At 32.2% G+C, this 23,057-nt stretch overlaps 1 protein-coding gene across 4 annotated transcripts in view; it reads left to right on the forward strand.

Annotated features, from left to right (window-relative positions):
* Window positions 1–21,295, forward strand: part of LOC114325182 (PRL-1 phosphatase-like) — a 113,240-nt gene extending 91,945 nt beyond the window's left edge. For all 4 annotated transcript variants that reach the window (XM_028273176.2, XM_028273174.2, XM_028273175.2 and 1 more), the window contains exon 3: window positions 13,661–21,295. In XM_028273176.2, the coding sequence (XP_028128977.1) occupies window positions 13,661–13,848 (188 nt within the window). In that variant the 3' untranslated portion in view covers window positions 13,849–21,295. The remainder of the gene's footprint in view (window positions 1–13,660) is intronic.
* Window positions 21,296–23,057: the final 1,762 nt, after the last annotated feature.

Consider the following 23,057-nt stretch of genomic DNA (forward strand, 5'->3'; position numbering starts at 1 on the left):
TCCTCTGCATAAAGCTTTTTTAGATAGTCAATCCATGTATCCTTTTCTATGTGTTTTGGTTCTATTAGTTCCTTTACCTCCATTCTTTGACCTCTTATAAAGCGCCATATTTCCTTTTGGAGACCATAAAAATCATGTTCCATTTCTTTCGAAAAACGTTCCCAGTGATCGTTTTTTATTCTTCTTACTACTGAATGTGTTTCGTTTCTTATGGTCTTATAATTATCGTATGCCTCTTGTGTTTTAGTTGACATGTATTTTAGGTAGGCTTTTTTCTTCTCTTTACATTTTTCCTTCACTTCTGTACAAAACCATGGAGTTCTTCGTCTTGGAAGCGATTTATTTTTATTAATGTTTCTTTCACCAAGAACTTCCTTGGCTGAGGCTAAGATATTAGACTTAATTTTTGCCCAGCTTTCTTCGACTCCGTCACTTTCTGTGATATACATGTTGCTGCTTTTTTCCGTTAGTCTTTTTTGGAATAGGTATCTGGTGGAGTCGTCCTGTAAGCTTTCGACTTTAATCTTGGTGGTGTATTCTGCTGTTTTGTTATCACATAGATGTGTTTTCATTCTGATTTTGCACAATACCAATTTATGATCGCTTCCTATTTCTGCTGATGTTAGTGCTCTTACATCCAAGATTAGAGACGGGTGTAACTCTCTATTCGACAGAATATAGTCTATCATAGATCTTTGTCCTCTAGTGTTTTCAAAAGTGTATTTGTATTGTTCTTTGTGAGGGAAAAACATTATTTCAAAATTGTGATCATTAATGTCCTGCCTAACTCTTGGTCTTGGATTTTTGGTTCTTCTTCTTCTTCGTCTAGCCATTCACGTCCACATCTGAACATAAGCCTCTTCAAGTCTTCCTTTCCATTGTTTTTTGTTTTACGCTACTTGTAGCCAATTTTTCCCGGCAGTTCGTTTCAGATCATCTGTCCATCTCATAGGAGGTTGCCTCTGGGTCTTTTGTGTTCGTATGGTCTCCAGGTTAGAATTGTTCTCTGCCATTTGTTTAGATCGTTCCTAGCTACATGTTCAGCGTATTCCCATTTCAATTTTAATGATTTTTGTACCACATCGGTGACTTTGGTTTTCTTAAGTGATATGCCATATTCTTTTTTGTGATGGTCCATATTTGTGCCCCATATGTTAATATCGGAATAATGCATGCATCAAAAACTTTAGATCTAAGATGTAGCTGAATTTTCTGATTTCTGAGTATATAGTTCAGTTTGCCGAAGGCTGCCCATGCTAACTTTCTTCTTCTTTTTATTTCTTCTGTTTAAATTTCCCTATTTAGTATTATTTTTTGTCCTAAATATATATATATTCTTCAACTTTTTCTATAACTTTGTCGTTTATTATTGTTACGGTTTCTTCAGAGTGCATGACTTTTGTTTTGTTTAAATTCATTTTCAGTCCTATTTTAGAAGATTCTGTGTGTAGTTCTGAAAGCATGGTTTTCAGTCCTTGTAGGTCAGTAGCTATCAGAATTATGTCATCCGCAAATCGTAGATGACTGAGGTAGCGGCCATTGATGTTTATTCCCTTATATTTCCAATTTAGATTTTTAAACACGTTCTCCAAAACTAAGGTGAACAGTTTGGGTGATAGAGTGTCTCCCTGTTTGACTCCCCTGTTTAATGGTACAGGGGTCGTGTATTCATTTTTATTTAGGTAGTATGTAGCTGGAGCTTGGTTCATAGTTTCTTTTATTAAGTTAATATATCTGCTGTCTATTCTACAATTTTGCATTGCGTTTATTACGGCCGTGTGTTCTATATTGTCGAAAGCTTTTTCGTAGTCTACAAATGCTATAAAAACTGGAAACTTGTATTCGTTACATATTAATCTTTTTGTGGTTAACAGGTGATCGGAAGTTGAACAGCCTTTTCTAAAACCTGCCTGTTCATATGGTTGGTATTCATCTAATTTCCTTGTTAGTCGAGTAGTTATGACTTTGATGAGTATTTTAAACAGGTGTGACAGTAGACTGATGGGCCTGTAGTTTTCCAACTTTCGATTATCACCTTTCTTGTGAAATAAGATTACTTTAGAGTTGTTCCAGCTCTTAGGGACTTTGCCACCCGTGTTGAGCTGCCCCCCCCCCACTTGCAAAAATTAAAAAACAAATAGCCCTGATTTATGAGCTATTTATGAGCTCTCATATTCCGCAAACTAAAAATTTTGAGCTCGTTCCACTGAGCAGGAATTTAATACCCTAGTCAGCCCCCCCCCCCCCCCACTACTTAAAAATAGGAATATTGAATCGGTTTTTGCGGCAGAATTACGAGCTATTTATGAGCTCTTGAAATTATATAGTTTCGATTTTTGAGCTCATCCCCTTCACCCCCAAACAACCCTTTAATTGATTTAACTTAAGAGAAAGATGCTGAGAAAACTTAAAATATATCGTATTGCGGATATAATTCATATAGCTTATATACTCTAAGAATAAACTATTAAATCAAGAGCATTTCGATTATTGAGCTACAACCCCTTCGCAAGAAAACCACCCTATCTTCCCGGCTTAAGAGAAAGTTGTACTTAAAATGCATTAAACTAATTATTTGGCGACTACATATCATTTAATAATTTATAAGCTTTCAAATTACGCGCATTTAGATCAGTAGATTGCAATTTATTTTGTATAGTGCAGTCACTGAAGGTAAAAATCAACGATTACCTTCAATTTCGGTGAACCTTCATCGATTTTCACGAAAATTGGTCAATAAAAAGTTAATAAAATAAGTCAATACTTTTTAAGTTACTAAAGATCAAAGATTTTAATTATTTGTGAAAAAAATGCATGTTTTGAAAAGGTTTTTTGTAAATCACTGAAAAACTTTAAGTTTTTACAAAAAAGTTAATAGTAGTTTAATTCGTATAGCTTATATTCTAAGAATAACCTCTTAAATCACGCGTCTTTCGATTATAGAGCTACAACCCCTTCGCAAGAAAACGACCCCATATTCCCGGCTTAAGAGAGAGTTGTTCTTAAAATAATTTAAATTAATTATTTGGCGACTACATATCGTTTAATAATTTATGAGCTTGCAAAATATACGCATCTAAATTATTGAATTGCCATTTTCTTTCTATAGTGCAGTCACTGAAGGTAAAAATCAACTAGTACCTTCGATTTCGGTAAATCTCCATTTATTTTCACGAATTGACAATAACAACTTGGGGTTTTAGCCTGGGGTATATGTCACCCCTTCTCGGGAGTGAAAATTACTTTATTAAAAATAACCCCACAAATCGAGAGAGGGACAAATTGTAAGCAAAATTTGTTATATATTGTGATTAAAATAAATCAATACTTTTTGAGTTATTAAAGATCAAATATTTTAATTTTTGGAAAGAAAATGCATGCTTTAGAGCGATTTTTCATAAATGACTCAAAAACTGTAAGTTTTTACAAAAAAGTTTTCATCACTAAAATTGAAGCTAATAAAAATATTATAAATTGCTTAGGTACTTGAAAAACCCTTTAATGTTAATTTAAAGTAAGTTATTGGTAATTAAATGTATATTTTTTTCCGCGACTGTTAAAATCTAAGGGTTCAAGCTTAAATAACGGGAAAGAGATGCATTTTATAACACTTAGGTACTAAATACTTGTCAAAGTACTTAGAAATACCTATGAAAAATAAGATGCAGAAAAAGTTGATAGTATCAAAATCCGCTCACCAATTTTCGTGAAAATGAATGGAGATTTACCGAAATCGAAGGTACTAGTTGATTTTTACCTTCAGTGACTGCACTATAGAAAGAAAATGGCAATTCAATAATTGAGATGCGTATATTTTGCAAGCTCATAAATTATTAAACGATATGTAGTCGCCAAATAATTAATTTAAATTATTTTAAGAACAACTCTCTCTTAAGCCGGGAATATGGGGTCGTTTTCTTGCGAAGGGGTTGTAGCTCTATAATCGAAAGACGCGTGATTTAAGAGTTTATTAAGAATTAAACTACTATTAACTTTTTTGTAAAAACTTAAAGTTTTTCAGTGTTTTACAAAAAACCTTTTCAAAACATGCATTTTTTTCACAAATAATTAAAATCTTTGATCTTTAATAACTTAAAAAGTATTGACTTATTTTATTAATTTTATATAATAAATTTTGCTTTTAATTTGTTCTTTTATTGATTTGTGCATTTATTTTTTATAAAATAATTTTCACCCCCGAGAAGGGGCGGTATCCACCCTCAGGGTAAAGGCGCAAGGTGGTACCATGTCACCTTTGTTTCTTGACGTATCCTCTAACCACTGACCAATTTTCGTGAAAATCGATGAAGGTTCACCGAAATTGAAGGTAATCGTTGATTGTTACCTTCAGTGACTGCACTATACAAAATAAATTGCAATTTACTGATCTAAATGCGCGTAATTTGGAAGCTTATAAATTATTAAATGATATGTAGTCGCCAAATAATTAGTTTAACGCATTTTAAATACAACTTTCTCTTAAGCCGGGAAGATAGGGTGGTTTTCTGGCGAAGGGGTTGTAGCTCAATAATCGAAATGCTCTTGATTTAATAGTTTATTCTTAGAGTATATAAGCTATAGGAATTATATTCGCAATACGATATATTTTTAGTTTTCTCAGCATTTTTCTCTTAAGTTAAATCAATTAAAGGGTTGTTTGGGGGTGAAGGGGATGAGCTCAAAAATCGAAACTATATAATTTCAAGAGCTCATAAATAGCTCGTAATTCTGCCGCAAAAACCGATTCAATATTCCTATTTTTAAGTAGTGGGGGGCTGACTCAGCCCCCCCCCCCCACTAGGGTATTAAATTCCTGCTCAGTGGAACGAGCTCAAAATTTTTAGTTTGCGGAATATGAGAGCTCATAAATAGCTCATAAATCAGGGCTATTTGTTTTTTAATTTTTGCAAGTGGGGGGGCCAGCTCAACACGGGTGACTTTGCCATGGTGTAAACAACTGTCTATAACCTTAGTTACAATTGCAATGAGTTCCTTACCTCCTTCTAATATCATGACTCTGGTAATTCTATCTTCTCCTGCAGCTTTATTTTTCTTCATGTTTTCCAATGTTGTAGTTACCTCTGAAATTGTTACTTTTGACATTATTTCCGATCCAACATTTTCTATTAGTTTCTGTGCTGGTCTCATTTCATCGTCTTGTTGATGTGTTCTGTAGAGTTCCTTGTAAAATTCTTCTATTAGTTTCAGTATGTTTTCTCTAGTTGTGATTTGTGATTTCATTTTCGTCTTTTCCCATTAATGATATTATCTGACGTCGTCCTAGTGTCGTTTTGGGGCATTTCATACTCTTATTTTTTTTTAATAGTTATTGTTATTAATTTTTCTTCTTCTTTTCTTTTTTGTTTTCTGATTCCTTTTCTAATCTGCCTATTAAGTTCTCTATATTCTTCGGTTCCCTTTTTGTTAGATTTATTTAAGATCTTCCTTTTTTCTATTTGTTGTAATATTTCTTTGTCTAATTCATTGTGTGTTGTTTTTGGTTTTTTCAGATGCAGAATGCTTTTGTTCACTGCTTCGGTTATAAGGTGATTCAAATCATCAATATCATTGGAGTTTATCTGCTGCATGTTAACTTGATTTAACGCACGCATTATCTTTTTATTAAATTCACTATTTTTTATTTCTTCAGATGTCCATTTGTATCTTTTTTCATGTATTCTTTTTCTTTTTAGTTTTTTGTTTATTACTAGTTTTGTTCTTATTACTCTATTTTTCGTTAAGATATAATCTATTCCATTCTTTGTCTTTTTATCGGGGCTCATCCATGTCCATTTTCTGCTTGGTTTTTTATTGAAAAAGGAGTTCATTGAGTACATGGTATGTTCATTCATGAAATTGAGAAGCATTTCTCCTCTATCGTTTCTTTTCCCATAGCCATAATTGCCAATTAAATGTTCACAAGCTTCTTCTTTTTTGCCCAATTTAGCATTATAATCTCCTAATAGTATTTCGTAATTTGTTTTATTTGTTTCTATAGTTGTTATTATTTTATCATAAAATATTTCTACTTCTTCATCGTGGCTTTTGGTTGGAGCGTATACTTGGATCACTTTCAGGGTGGTTCTTTTATTAATTTTGATGATAATATATGCTACTCTGTCTGATATGGGCTTGAATTCCTCGATACACTGTGTGAGGCTTTGTTTTACCAAGCTTATTTACCAAGGATTTTTGGTTACTAGCATATATTTCGTCTTCTTTTCATTTATTTAAAGACCCAGACTATCTGTTTTTTCCTCGAGTTGTGAAAGCACCTTTGTCACGTCTCTTGTAGAATGAGCGACTCCATCTAGATCGTCAGCAAAGGCCAACAATAACTTGTATCCAGACGATATTTTACTTACTGCATATTCTAAGGCCAGCGATGCCAGAATAGCAATGGTGATAAGGGGTATCCTTGTGTAAGTCCTGATGTTATACTAAATGGCATCGATATTCTGTTTCCTATATTTACCTGTGCACAAATATGTGTCTTGCACATTTGAGTTGGGTCTCCCACAAAATCGATAATGCCTAACTTCACCCGCAACTTTGATACAAGAATTCTAAAAAAAAATGCATTGAAATTCGGATCCCGTAAGACATACATATTTTTTTTGTAATTCCATTTTCAATTTATCCTGCACTTCTCGTAAACTTATTGTCGATAAGTTAGAGTCGTTATGTGTTTTGGACGTCGCCCATTTGAGTTAGCTCCTGCAATTTTCTTGCTATTCCCATTTATATCATTGCTACCCATACTCTGCTTCTTTTTCTCGAATCATATGCTTTCTGGAAATATACGAAAATTTGTTGTACATACATCTAGGTTGAATTCCCAATTTTTTTCTAAATTTGCCTATCAAAAATGTGTCTACACTCTATTGCTATTGGTTTATACTTTGATCTATCGTTGACCTTTCAGCACGAAAGCCGCATTGGTAGTCGCTTAGAATATTGTCTTAATACGGTATTAGCCCCTATTTATAAGCTGTACTAATAATTCAGTAAATTTGTATTCTACGTACCTCCTAGTGGGAAAATTTTGGAGTAGTTCTGATTTTTTCATTATATACGTATTTTGGGCTGCTCAATCCGAATATGAGGTTTGCGGACAAAATTTCGTGACGGAACATTGAAAAAATCACGAAAAAAGCGAAAAATTTTTGCTTTTTCTCGCTTTTTTGCTTAAATCTGAAAAAATTTTAACTTTTAGTAAAAGGTCTGTAAACATAAATTAAAGTACTTGAAATTCTCTACAAATATCATTATTTACTTTTTTTTCAGACGAACCGTTCGGTCTAGAGTGCAAGTTGAAATTTGCCAATTTTTAACGGTCTCTGCAAAACTCACTTTTTACATCAGAAAACTTTATTTTTTATTAGAATGCTGTCACTTGAGCACATTTTCCTAGCTTTCTGAACAATTACAGTCGGAAAAATGAAAGAATACCCATGAACGAACATATAAAACACGCTGTATTTTCCTGTAGCCGTGTCACACAAAAAATTGGCCAGCGCAAGTACATGTAACAATAATTATTACATATACTTGCGCTGGCCAATTTTTTGTGTGACACGGTTACAGGAAAATACAGCGTGTTTTATATGTTCGTTCATGGGTTTTCTTTCATTTTTCCTACTGTAATTAAAAAACAAAGTACTCAAACTTCCTTTTATGGAAATAATAATTAAAAAGAAAAAAATGTCGAAATTATACAAATTCAGTCTCACAAAAGAGAGGATTCAAACAAAATAAAACTTAAAATGTGATTATTAGTATTCCAAATTAAAATACAAAATAAATTAAAATACAAAATATTGTATAATATAAAATTATATAAGCCGCTGTCTTTTAGAAGGTCTTGGATCTGTCTCTCCGGTGGCGATGAGTCCCGATACATATTCTGCTGGTTCTGGAAAATAAAAGAGAGGGTGTCAGTTCTAAAGGAGATATAACGATTGCAAAATATATTGTGAGATTAAACATACCTTCCGCATTGTACTGAGGTTCTTCGATGTCATCATGTCCTGGCTCAGGGTCTGATTGCTCCAATTTCAGCGTCAGGGGTAGTTTTCTCCTGGAAAATAAAAGAGTTAGTGAGATGCTGACTTGTGATCATATATCAAGGAGAGACGAATTAATACGAAATAACTTGTGAGACTTTACATACCTCTGTCTCTTTCTTCAGTCTCTTCTACGTCTATATCAGAGCTATCTTCCGGGGGCTCAAAATTGTCATACAGTCCTTCGCCTGATTTTCAAATTGGGGAGCAACAGCGGCCCGCCTTCCTGCATTCACAATTGCGTTGGCAGCCCTTTTTACACTTACACGAAATAAAGCGTAGTAGTGAGCTGGTTGCAGGGTCCAAAGTGGTTGGCTCTGGCACGACACCACTAGTAGTTTTTTTCCCAACCCCACTTGGATTTTTTGTTGCTCGTCAGGTGTCGCTTGATATAAGGATAACCATTGCTTCACCTGATAGTAAACTCTTAAGTGAATGCTCTCGTGCAGGAGCTTCGGTAGGGGGTAATGAGGCAATGTTGGTCTTATTTTTGTATGATGAAGATACTTATTGTCTGTATCTCAAATCTTACAAACTGGTCTCTTTTTTTTCTTCCATATAGAGCCATGAGAAACGTGTTTCCTTCTGTGGAAAGCTCATCTTGATGTGCATTAGGGTCTTTAGAAGCCTCAAAGATTGGTTTCAAATCTGTGTTCTTCTGCAGGACTTTAAGAAATTTTAGTTTCCCGTGATTAAACAACGCAGAAGTAGTATCACAACCATTCATCGCATGTAGGAATAAGATATGTTCCAATAGGATTTTTCAGCAGCCAAATGAGGGTTGTAGAAGCTTTGCGAAACCTTTTTTTTTCCTGGTTTCAGAAAAAATACTGTTTTTGTATTAGGATTACACAGGCCAATCAAAATGAACAGAAGGTCGATATCTTCTTCCACCTCTGTCACATGTTCATTTGACGGTGCGATGTCAAGAGCTGTTTTGATAATTAGGATATCAAGATCCTCCAGAGCTTGCTTTGAATCAATGTTTGCATCATGAAGTTTTTTCATTAACATATATATCAACCGGCTCCTATTCTTTGGGTTTGCAAGAAATCTATCCTGCGAGACAGTGGGTACCATAATTTCTGTGAATGGTATTGCAGCAGATTGTGTTCTTTGTGCTCTTCTTAATCGTTCTATGCGCTTGATGCTATCACAAGCCTCGTCAGGGTATTGGTCGAAAACGACAATGGCACTTGATTTATAGTTTGATTTGACATATGGTACATAACTGCTGCAAATTTCTGCATATATGTCTGACTCTGGCGCCATTTGACCCAGTGTAACAAAAAAAGCTGGAGTATTTCGTACATGTAATGAGAGGTCCCAAATATACGTTACTGCAAAATATTATGCAAGGAAAAATAGCAAACAAACGCAGTCCAGGACGAAGAAGAACCTCGGAACTTGCGAGATTGGTATTGTGTTGATATAAGCATGCTACTTAGGGTCGCAGTGAATGAAATTAAGATTGCTATGATGGTAACCAATGTTCTGAAAGGATATGGTACATGAAGAAGAAGAAGTAACAAAAAAGTTCCACTATTAGACATTAGGAGAAATTATTCATCAAATGACAGCATTATAACAAAAAATTAAGTTTAAGAATGTGGCTTTGCAGAGTTTTGAGATTTTCAACTTGCACTTTAGACTGAACGGTTTCGTCTGAAAAAAAAAGTATATAGTGATATTTGTAGAGATTTTTAAGTACTTTAATTTCTGTTAACAAACGATTCAGTTAAAGTTAATAGTTTGCCAGATTTAAGCAAAAAAGCGGGAAAAAGCAGAAATTTTTCGCTTTTTTCGCGATTTTTTCAATGTTCCGTCACAAAATTTTGTCCGCGAACCTCATATTCGGATTCAGCAGCCCAAAATCCATATAGACCAGGGCGCATCTGTAAAAATATTAGTACATTTGGACGTTGAGAGGTGACTCAAATTTTTTTGCAGAAATTGCTTGAAAACAAATCAAATAATAATATTTGAGTTATCCTCCCTCTAAAAAAGGTCCGGAACATTGTTTAAATAATCAAAATGTCAAAAAATTAAGGAAAAATTCGATTTTTTTCTTGGTTATTTGATATAACTTTAAAATTATTCATTTCTGAGATAAGTTGACTAACATAAAAGTTGCCTAATTAAATTTCCAACAATATAGAATTGGATAAAAATTTAGAAAATAGTCACCCTTGTTGCAAAATAGCAATAATTGTGAAAAAAATATACAAAAACAAGTATTCGCATTTTACGTTTTTCAACCATTTATGCTACACTCAGGACCTTCATATTTCACCCTGAGAAACTTTATGATACAGTAAAACAATACTTTAAATTTCATTAAGATCGGTTTAATAGATTTTGCAAAATAAATTTTGCAATCCGGCTTTCGTAAAAAAAATTCATTTTTTCAAAATGTTACAGGACTGAAAATAAATCAGATAGCAAGTTGAAAATTTTTTTGCGTATAGAAGTGTACTGTACCTTTCATTTGCAATTTTGAAAAATTAAAATCGATTAACACCACGGCGTCAGGAATTTGTTTAAATAAACATTAATTATTGGTGCTACGCGCAGGACAGCGGATAGTTTGCTCTGATTGGGCATTCCAATGACATTTGACAATGACTGATACATTTTAATTTTTATTACATTTCGATATAAATAAATAAATTTGTTTATTGCAAAATAAAAACACATACTCTATCCTTTGAAATAACACTTTTATTAGCAAAAACTTTCTTTGTTCATATATTTTAACTTAAATAATAAAAGTTTATTATTTTTAAACATATGCAATTGTTTAAACAATATTTCACAAACAATAATAAAATTAGTTTGATTTTTGTGGAATTAAAATATTAAAATACAACAAAATATAGAGTAAGATAATAATATATTAGATAATGATTGGAAGAAATTTTGGTGGAACTCAACTTGTGTGAATCGAACACCGCTGTCCTGCGCGTAGCACCAAAAATTATTGTTTATTTCAAAAATTTTCTGACGCCGTGGTAATTAATAGATTTTAATTTTGAAAATTGCAAATGAAAGGTACAGTACACTTCTATAAGCAAAACAAAATTCAACTTGCTATCTGCTTTATTTTCAGTCCTGTAACATTTTGAAAAAATGAATTTTTTTTGCGAGAGCTGGATTTCAAAATTTATTTTGCAAAATTTATTGAACCGATCTTAATGAAATTTACAGTATTGTTTTACTGTATCATGAAGTTTTCCTGGGTGCAATATGAAGGTCCTAAGTTTAGCATAAATGGTTGAAAAACGTAAAATGCGAATACTTGTTTTTGTATGGTTTTTTCGCAATTATTGCTATTTTGCAACTAGGGTGACTATTTTTTAAATTGTTAACCAATTTTATGTTGTAGGAAATTTAATTACGCAAAGAAAAACGAAGAAAAAAAATCGAATTTTTCCTTCAATTTTTGACATTTTGATTATTTAAACAATGTTCCGGACCTTTTTGAGAGGGAGGATAACTCAAATATTATTATTTGATTTATTTTCAAGCAATTTCTGCAAAAAAATTTGAGTCACCTCTCAACGTCCATCTCAAAACAGATGCGCCCTGGACTAATATATAATGAAAGAAATCAGAACTACCCCAAAACTTTCCTAGTAAAAACACAATTTTATTGAATTATAATAAGCCATATGCCTCTCTAGTTTCGAAATTGTTCTTTATCCCCTTTCTCACGCATGAGTATTATAACGCTTGCATTTCATTCACTAGGCATTTTCTGTTGCTGTAAAATGTTTTGCAATCTAAAAAGTCTACTGAAGGGTTTCCAAGTCCGAAGAAGCATTATTCTCATAATATTTATCCAGGCTTTAATTTTTTTTTCGCCGATGTATTCCTCAAATAGTAATGTTTAACGATATATCGAAATTCTCTTTCTCCATATTATGCTTCATTTTTCCATACACGTCAACTTTTGGGAACTGTTAAAAGATACTAATAGCTACATCGCACTAAAATTTAGCATGGATAGTTACCTAAAAAGGTTAGTCTTTTTAGAGTTTTTTTTTAAATCGCAGATACTTGTTGAAGTTACGTATCACACCATCAGATAAATAATTAAAAAAAACCATGAAATCCTTTATAAAAGGTATATTTGTTAAAATCCCTGTACAGGGCTACATCATAAAACAAACAGAACTAGTTTTCAATCGGTTGACCGATCATCATCAGTGTTTCCTAAAATGTGTACAACCTGATAAAATGATGCAAAGCATTTAAAATTTTGACTATGATTTTAAAAGTTATGGGTTGTACTCACTTGAATCGAACATGCTAGCCACCAAAGTAAAAATATTAGGGTAAAAACCCTTTAAACTTAATCCGTCATAGGAACATATAAAAATGATGTGACTTTACACATGGATGTATAAATTATCCAATGTTTCACGCTCGAGGTACCATTGAGCTAAATTTGACTTGTTCACATCATGGCTGTGTAGAAGCAAGTGACTTTGATAGCGGAAACCCTGAATGGTGACATGACAGAAATGACAGTTCCACAGGAAGTTAAAATTTCCCTGATGATTTTGTGATATTTATTGTAAAGTTTAAATGATCTGTTTAAATGAAAATGAACTTGATGTAAAAGTTAGAATATTTGTAATGAAAGAGATAGGCAAACCACATTACACTTTGAACGAAAACTTAATAAAAGTTATCAAGCCCTATTATGTGGACATCTAGGGCTTAGAAAAGCAATAGCAAAAGCAAAAGCTTCGAATAAAATCGATAACTTGATACCAATATAAAATTGCCTTTCTAAGCCCTAGATGTCCAGATAATAGGGCTTGATAACGTTTATTAAGTTTTAGTTCAACGTGTAATATGGTTTGCCTATCTCTTTCATTACAAATATGCTAACTTTTACATCAAGTTCATTTTCATTTAAACAGATCATTTACCATAGTGTGAGTGACTGTTTTTATTGTTAATAATTTAACAAACTTTACAATAAATATCACAAAATCATCAGGGAAATTTAAACTTCCTGTGGAACTGTCATTTCTCTCATGTCACCATTCAGGGTTTTCGCTATCAATGTCACTTGCTTCTACACAGCCATGATGTGAACAAGTTAAATTTAGCTCAATGGTACCTCGAGCGTAAAACATTGGATATTTTATACATCCATGTGTAAAGTCACATCATTTTTATATGTTCCTATGATGGATTAAGTTTAAAGGGTTTTTACCCTAATTATTTTTACTTTGGTGGTTACCATGCTCGATTCAAGTGAGTACAACATACATAACTTTTAAAATCATAATCAAAATTTTAAATATTTTGTATCATTTTATCAGGTTGTACACATTTTAGGAAACACTGATGATGATCGGTCAACCGATTGAAAACTATTTCTGTTTGTTTTATGATGTAGCCCTGTATAGGGATTTTAACAAATATACCTTTTATAAAGAATTTCATGGTTTTTTTGTAATAAATGGTATACAGCCAACTACAGGAAATTTTTCCTCGTGGAATTTTATAAATAATTTAATTTTGTAATAATTTAATTTTGTAATCAGTAAATATTATATGTGAACATTTCTTTCCAGGACTGGGAAGAGCTCCAGTGATGGTGGCCATAGCCTTAATGGAGCTGGGATATACTTACGAAGACGCCGTACAACTGATCCGACAAAAGAGGAGAGGTGCGATCAATGCCAAGCAACTGGAATTCCTATCAAAGTACAAAGCAAAGTCACGACTAGGCAACGACAAAAAGAAATGCGTGATTCAGTGAAGTAGCAAAACGAAGAGTATCTGCCTTGTTCAAGAGTTTTTGTGGGGTCTTCCTATTTACTGATTTTGATACCTAGGTGCTAGACAACACAAATGACTTATAAAATATATTCTGTCTTTCGGATTGTTTAGATTGTTTTGTCCAGATAGTTGAAAGATACTGAGTGAATAATAAAACGCTAGATGCCTTACTAGGTAGCGCAAATTGAAATATTCCTGGTCATAATTAACACATCGATAAAACTTATTTTTAAATTTAAAATCAATACTTTGGACGACCGGTTTCTAACAAACAATTTTGATGTTCATCGTCAGGCCTCCAGAAAGGTCACTTTTATGCTAAAATTACAAATTACAACTATTAGGGTCCGATCAGGCATAATATAAATTATACAAATATATATGTGTATAAATTGTACTTGCATGCCGATATAAAGGATTCAGTTACATATGATGTACATACTAAAAAGTTCAATTATGCTAGGCTGTTGTCTAGTGTTATTAGTTTTATTGCACATAGAAATATGTATTATTTGGGATGTAGGATAAAACTAATGAAATTATTGTTTTTCAAACTGTAAGTGACCGTATAGTTTTATCATTAATTTATTTATTATTTTATCAATTATTTATAATAAACATCACATCACTTACTGTTTAATAAGGCTTAATTGTAACAACTAACAAACAATAAAGATTTTATACAAATTTTACCGGTGTGTTAATTGTGTTTAGAGGTGTGTATTTGCTTAGTTAGTTTACCTCCTTGTTTACATTCCAGCTTTTATTAAGCTATAACTAGAGTTCACATACACAAAATTAAGTGCTTTAAACATTTCGTGGGAAAAATACACATACAATGTAGTACACATATACTTGTTATATAAAATGACGTCATCGAAGCAGTTAACGAATTTTGTATATTTGAGAGCGCTCATAAACAAGGTCATGTGATATTTTGGGCTCAATCTTCCTTTTAAGTCGTTAATTATATCGAGAAATACAAAGGTAAAACTTTATAAAACAATAATACGCCTAGTCCTAACTCCTTCATAATTAGCATTTGTTCCGTGTTCTTCTGTATTCTGTTAAGAACTTCGGTCTTTGTTGTTCTTTTGGTCATGAGAATATAATATGTAGTATTCTCCTATTAGTCCATTCTTGCACGGTTTTTGCTCTAAATTTTAAAGAACCGCTTGGATTGACATGAAATTTGGCATACGTATAGCTTACATGTCAAAGAAAAAAAGTGATATTATGCCGATGTGTGCTTTTGCCCTGGGGGTGACTTTCACCCCCTCTTGGAGGTGAAAAAATAGATGTCCAAAATAAGTCCGGAAATGGGTAAACTGACTAATTTTAAGTAACTTTTGTTCTATAGAGCTTTTTCGCCAAGTCAACACTTTTCGAGATATTTGCGAGTGAATATGTTCATTTTTTAACAAAATAACCACATTTTTAGACCGTTTTTCGCAAATAACTCAAAAAGTAAGTATTTTGTGAAAAAAAAATGTTCTTAGCAAAAATATAGTCTATAAAAAAGTAAAAAAAATGGAGTACGCGTTGGGTCTCTGGATCTCGTAGAACCAGAGTTATAGCCAATGAAAAATAGATTCATATTCACCAAATTTCAAATAGAATAAATATTTCGACGTAAAATATTCAAAAAATTAAGCACTTTTTGGGAAAAACCCATTACAACTTTTTTAAAGTGTTTAAAAAAAGCTTTATTTTTGTTTTTACGAAAAGTTTTTAGCTTTAAATTTAAGCAAGTTACGCTCAAAATAAAGTTGGTCCCTTTTGTTTTTGCAAAAAAAAAATCGGGAAGACCACCCCCTAATTAGCAACTTAAATGAAATTAATCGTTACCGCTCCACAAATTATTTTACTTATGTTGTGTTTATATGATCTGTAAGTTTCATCGATTTAAAGTGCTTATTTTTGAAGAAATTTGGTTTCAAAGTAAAATTTTTAAAAATTTAAATTTTGAAAAAGATGTTTTTTTTTCAAAATAACTTAAAACTTCTTAGAGATACCAAAAATCTCGAAAAACAAAAAAGTCAGATTTGCTTTTCTAAATATCATGTATTTTTTTGTTTTTCTGTTAGACAAAAATTTATTGAGGTTTGGTGTTTCTAAATTTGCATACATTCGTGATCAGTGACTCGTTCAACCCCTTTTAAATACAGCACTTTCAATAATAAGGACTTTGAACCGATGAAACTTACAGATCATATAAACAATATATACACGAGTCAAGAAATCTGTGAAGTCGTAACGATTAAGTTCATTTAAGATACTAATTAGGGGGTGATTTTCTCGATTTTTTTACCAAAACCAAAAGGGACTAACTTTATTTTGAGCGTACCTTGTTTAATTTTGATACTAGAATTTTTTTTCTATAAAACAAAAATGAAGCCTTTATTAAACACTTTAAATAAGTTGTAATGAGTTTTCCCCGAAATGTGCTTCATTTTTGGTCATTTCACGATAAAGTATTCTATTTGGAATTTGACGAATATGAACCTATATTTCATTAGCTATAACTCTGCTTGTACTAGGTGTAGAGTCGTGATATATACACCATTCTTTTAAATTTTTTACAGGCTATATTTTTGCTAAGAATGTTTTTTCGACAAAATGCTTACTATTTGAGTTATTTGCGAAAAACCGTCTAAAAGCGTGGTTATTGAGCGTGTTGAAAAAATGAACATATTCACTGCCAAATAACTCGAAAAGTATTGACTTATTGAAAAAAGTCTATAGAACAAAAGTTACTTAAAATTAGCCAGTTTATCGATTTCCTGACTTTCTTTGCACGAATATTTTTTCACCCCCAAAAGGGGGTGAAAACCACCCCCAGGGTAAAAGCACATATCGGCACAATATCACTTTTTTTCTTTGACTTGTTACCTAGGTGTATGCCAAATTTCATGTCAATCCAAGCGGTTCTTTAAAATTTAGAGGTTTTGCAATATTTTACCGTTAATGAATGGACTATATAATGATACATTTAAAAAACTTCGATGCGTTTTTATAGTGATTGGTTAGGAGTTCTGATCTCACACCGGTAGAGAAGAATTTGGAAAGGCTATTATACGAATAGGTATTCCCTGTTCAACGATTAAGAAGATGCTTTCTGCTCGGCGAAGATGTTTTCTGAGTACATATTTTCTAAAGAGAAGTGGGGACAATATACATCCCTGTGGTACACCTGTTCTTATAGCTATTTCCTCCGACATATTGCTCTCCACCCGCACTTGTGCTATCTAATACCATTACAGTTTTTGATGATTTGTAATTCACGTTCATGTAAACCTGTTGCGCTGAGCATATCTGCTATTTTCTGGTATTGAACGTAATCAAAAGCGATGAGAGTGGGCACTAAAAATTAATACTAAAAACAATTATAGCCCAGTGAATGAACGGGAAATTCGACGATACCGTGTAATTTTCAGGGGCAACTCCGAATTGCATGGAAATTTGGATTTAGGTCCTACTTACCCTCCACTTCAAAGTTGAAATTGTGCCGTTGGTTGCTTTTACTTGGGGGGTGACAGTCACCCCTTCTCGGGGGTGAAAAAACATACGTTCAAGATAAGACCGGAAATGGATAAACTGACTGATTTTAAGCAACTTTTGTTCTATAGAGTTTTTACTTAAGTCAACACTTTTCGAGTTATTTGCCATTGAAAATGTTGATTTTTCGACAAAAAAACTACGTTTTCAGACGGTTTTTCGCAAGTAACTCAAAAAGTAAATATTTTATCGAAAAAAAAATATCCTTAGCAAAAGTGTAGCTTATAAAAAACTCCAAAAAATGGTGTATCAGTAAAGTTTATCAATCAAATAAAAACAAAGTTGTAGCTCATGAAAAATACGTTCTTGTTCGTCTAATTCCAAATCGACTATTTCCAGGTGGAATCACCGAAAAATTAAGCACTTTTCGGGAAAACCCATTTAAACGTTTTTAAAGTGTTTATAAAAAGATTTGTTTTAATTTTTAAACAAACGTTTTAGCATTAAAAATAAGCGAGTTACGCTCAAAATAAAGTTGGCCCTCTTTTTTTTTGTAAAACATCATGAAAATCTCGCCGTGTTTAGCTCCCCAAATGAAATTAATCGCTACCGCTTTACAAACAATTTACTTACCTATCTATTTTTTATATGATCTGTCAGTCTCACCTTGAAAGGGTTATAATTGAGAAAGCTTGAATGCGTCACTGTTCACGAGCGTATGCAAATTTTGAACCGCCATATCTTAACCAATTTTTGTCTTACGGAGAAACAAAATAAAACTAGCATATTTATAATAGCAAATTCTACATTTTTTTACTCTTTAAGATTTTTCTTATCACTAATAGTTTTTAAGTTATCTTGAAAAAATAAAATTTTTCAAAAATTTTTAGAAAATTTTATTTTATTATACAACCAAATGTTTTCAAAAATAAGCCCTTCAAACCAATCAAACTTACAGATCATATAAACAATACACATACAGTTAAAATAAATGGTAAAGCCAAACGATTAATTTCATTTAGGATGTTAAATAGAGGGAGGATTTCACGATTTTTTTTACCAAAAAAGGGGTTAACATTTTTTTCAGTGTAACTCGTTTATTTTTGATGCTGTAAACTTTTGTAAAAAAAAATAATAAGCCTTTTTCGATACTTTAAAAATGTAATAAGGTTTTTCCGAAAAACGCTTCTTTCTTCGGTGATTTCGCGTTGAATTTTTCGATTTGGAATTAGACGAATAAGAATGTATTTTCATGAGCTACAACTTTGCTTCTACTCAATTTGTAGACTTTACTGGTACACCATTTTTTTCGTTTTTCTGTAGGCTACACTTTTGCTAAAAATATTTTTTTCGATAAAATATTTACTTTTTGAGTTATTTGGGAAAAACGGTCTGCAAACGTAGTTTTTTTGTCGAAAAATCAACATTTTAAATCGCGAATAACTGGAAAAGTATTGACTTACGTAAAAAACTTTATAGAACAAACGGTGCTTAAAATAAGTCAGTTTATCCATTTCCGACCTTATTTTAAACACGCGTGTTTCACCCCCCGAGAAGGGGTAAATGTCACCCCCCAAGTAAAAGCAACCAACGGCACAAATTCAACTTTGAAGTGGAGGGTAAGTAGAACCTAAATCCAAATTTTCATGCAATTCGGAGTTGCCCCTGCAAATTACACTCCAAAACGGTCATTTATTGGGCTATAAACAGAGTGCACAGATTCTAAAGGTGCCGGTGGGGTACGGCGTCTATGCGCAGTATTATAGTAGGTGTATAAGAGAGAAAGTAATCGAAATAATAAAATAACAACTTTTATCGCCAACCGTCATTAAAGTCATTCATTATTGTACTCATTTGTCCTCATTTGCGGCAGTAAAGTAACACTTTATTGTACTGAAAGAATAATTTTAGTTTACATGCCCGGATTAATCGAAATTGAATGTAAGTGGTCGATGGCAGTAATCGATTATTTATTTGAGTTAACATACAATTTATTTACTTTAATTATTAAAAATATGGTAGAAAATTTATGACATTGTTAATTAAATTTATGTCAAAATGTGAAATTCTGTAGTATTTTGTAATTATATTCATATACAATAAATCAAAACTTTACCGATTTAGTAATTATTCAATATTGATAACTATCGATTAAAAATCGACAGCGGCCATCTTGCAAAAGTTATCTGTCATCACTGTCATGAAATTATTATGACGTCTAAAATTTAAAAAGTTCTTAAATTGTAAATTACAAGTAAGTGTTAAAACCAATATCAAATTATGTTGGCGATTAAATTTTGTATGCACCACGACAGTAAATACTTTTTATCGAACTCATCTCTTATTCGCCTCGCCCGCTACACTCGCTTTGCTCATAATATCAGACTCGTTCGATAAAGAGTAACTTTACTGACTTGGTACATAAATAACCATTATATTATTCGTTATTTCATGTCGAACCAGCATATTAGAATAGCGTTTACAGGAATATCCCGGTTTAAGGAATATAATTTTGAGGTTCCGAAACGTTTCTACTAGCTACCAATGATCGGTTATTAGAATATCCCGGTTATAGGAATATTTTTGCTTGGGACGAAGGCTATTCCAATAAGCGGGTTCAACTGTATTTTGAGTACTTTCTCTTTGGTACACCGACTATAATACTGCGCACAGACGCCATCCCATAGATGAGGGGGTCGCCATCCCAAACCGACACCTTTAGAATCTGTGCACGTGCACTGTACCTGCCAATAGAAACCAGACTTACATAATTAATTTAACCAAAATTTCCAAGTTTATTGTCATTCTGATATCTTCTGAATCATATCAGGGTTGATATCTGGTTCTTTGCAAGATATTTTCAAAACTTTTGAATCTGTCTCTAGGAGTTTCTATTTATTGTTCTGAAATCTATTAGAGAAAGATTTCAACAAAAATAAAATAAATATATACTACAATCTGTGTGTTTTTCGAGAATTCACACAACAGTAAAGAATTTTTCCCATATGTTATTTGACAAAGTAAATAATATTATTTAGACTATGTATTAATATATTTTTGAAGCTCGATGCGATGGAAATTTGGAAAATTAAATTTATTAATGCCTGGTTGCACAAACAGATCGTAAGCTCCAGCTTAGCTAAGCTCTAGTTATAGATAGGGCCTCCTTGAGTATCACTTACGTTGCACCATAATTTTAGATTCTTGCCTTATTATCAATTATGTCTATTATTATATTATGGTATTCTTATTGTAATATATTGTTATGACAGTTCCGTAGATTGTTCCTACATAGAAAGAGTCCCTCGACGTGAAAGAAGAAGTAGTCACGTACGAGAATGTTCTGGATGTCATGGAATAACCCAGAAATGTCTGGTGACGTCTAGAACGTCAGAAAACTATATAAACATTGTGTTTGACATTTGATAGTTCAGTTGTATTTTGAGATTTTGAGTATTTAAAAGTTGTCAGTTTGTTCAAGTTGTTAACGTATTGTAATATTGTATTGGAGTTTAAATAAAGTATTGTAAAGAACTTGTAACAATATTATAATTATATTATATTAATTCTTATGATATTCTCGACTTAAGCTTAAGATCTGTTGGTGCAACCGGGCATTAAATATGTCACTGGACAATACTAATCTAACAATTTCTCGAAATTTTGTACAATGAATGAAGTTCATGCTGTGTACAATTAGTTAGATTTTCAAGTTCTTTGTGTATCGTCCAATTGATTCTGAAACTTTGCAATAAACTTTTTAAATTAACTAATAAACCAAGAAACTAAATGTCGAAAGTGTGTAATATTTTTTTAAAAAACATTAATAAAATGAAAGAAGTATTATTTTAGGATAGAAATAATGTGTATATACTTTTAGATTATGTATTTTGGCTTAGTCTCTTAAGAAATAAAATAATTTTGAAAAACTTGGTTTTGATTTTTTTTCGAAATTTCACGTTTTTACAAAAAGTATAGGGACACATCAGTAGAGGGAAGAAGAGAGACATAAATATAGGTAAGATAGAATTCTGGAAACGTTATGAGGGTTTTCCACTAAACGTCCAAAACAAACAAAAAACACAGACTCGTGTCGAAAAAAACAAAATTTTCGCAAACTTTTTTAAGACTGGACTGGACTTACACTATAGTGTAGTTAAAGACTGTACACCCACAACTCGAATGACTAGTTTTTTTCGTTGATGCCGCATTCAAGCTCCAAATCTCCATTCCATAAAACAAATTCGAGAAAATTTAGCATCTAGCCAGCCTAACTATTAGCTCTTGCTTTAAATCTATTCTGCAGGTCACTATTCTTCTTTTGTGAGAAAAGTTGCCATAGATTTTTCTATTCTGATGTTAATTTCCTTGAAGTAATCATTTGTGGAGTTGATCATTGTTCCAAGATATACATATTGGTCTACTAGTTATACATGGGTTCCGTGTATGAGAATTTTCTCGTTATTTCTTCGAATTTTCGATAGTTTTATAAATTTTGTTTTTTTTTTAGATTCATTGTTAGACCGTATTCTTGTCCATACTTCGCTATTTTGCGCAATAACCTCTGAAGATTTTCAATATTTTCCGCCATGATGAAACTGTCACCCGAATATCTAATGTTGTTAATGGAACCTCCGTGTACCTTTATTCCAGCTGTTTTGCTCTAATGAACTTTTTTAGCCTCTTGCGAATAGGCATCAAAATGATTTGGCGACAATACGCATTCCTGTCTCACCTCCCGTCAAATTTCAATTACCCCTGACATCTGTTCGTTAACACGTACTTTTGATCGCTGTTTATAATATAAATTATTCGATACGATCGTGAGGCCACTGTAATCTATCTTCTTTCATTTCAGGACATTCATTAATTGTTTGTCTCGTACTTTATCGAATGCTTTATTATAGTCAATAAAACACACGTATTGGTTGGCGTCCACCTTTGTATTAGTATATTAAGTGAAAAAAGAGCTTCACGTCTTTACGTGTTCCTAGGCCTTTGCAAAACCCAAATTATGTATCATTAATGTCTGTACTGTACAGTTTATGATTCGATGATATGGATGAGTTTCAGTAGTACTTTTGGTACATGAGACATCTAGCCAATGGTGCGGTAATCGCCACATTATCTTGTGATTTTGGGAAGAAACATGAACTTTATAAGAAGGGAGAGTCTCTAGGTACATACATAAATAACTATATGATATAAAAAATATAAGCTAGGTTTACAAATGATTTATTTACAAAAAATAGTAATAAATAAATTTTACAAAACATAAATAAAGATTTAAAAAACATTTTAAGGATTTTAATGCTTTTTGATAGTTGTAAATGTGTTACTTTATAAAAAAAACTGTAAAGACATTACATACAAATGATATAAAATGAGTTAATTGTTTTATAATAATTTTACAAAACTTTATAACAGTGCCTTATAACTCAGTATTAGAAACAGTTAATATTATTTGGTCCTCTGCAGAATTTTCGTTCTTTTTAGTCCATAGTTATGCATCATTTTTTTTATTTTAACAATTTTTGGTCGAATCGATTTTGTATGTCATATAAATTCTTTCTAAGAAGATATTGTTACTTTTCTGGGTCTTCTACCGTTTTCGCTCATTCTATCGCATCCTAATCTTATTTTGTATATAATCTTAATCATTTAAAAATTTCCGCTATGCAATATTTGTCA

This window comes from Diabrotica virgifera, chromosome 9 (assembly GCF_917563875.1).
Source record: "Diabrotica virgifera virgifera chromosome 9, PGI_DIABVI_V3a".
NCBI classification, from domain to species: Eukaryota; Metazoa; Arthropoda; class Insecta; order Coleoptera; family Chrysomelidae; genus Diabrotica; species Diabrotica virgifera.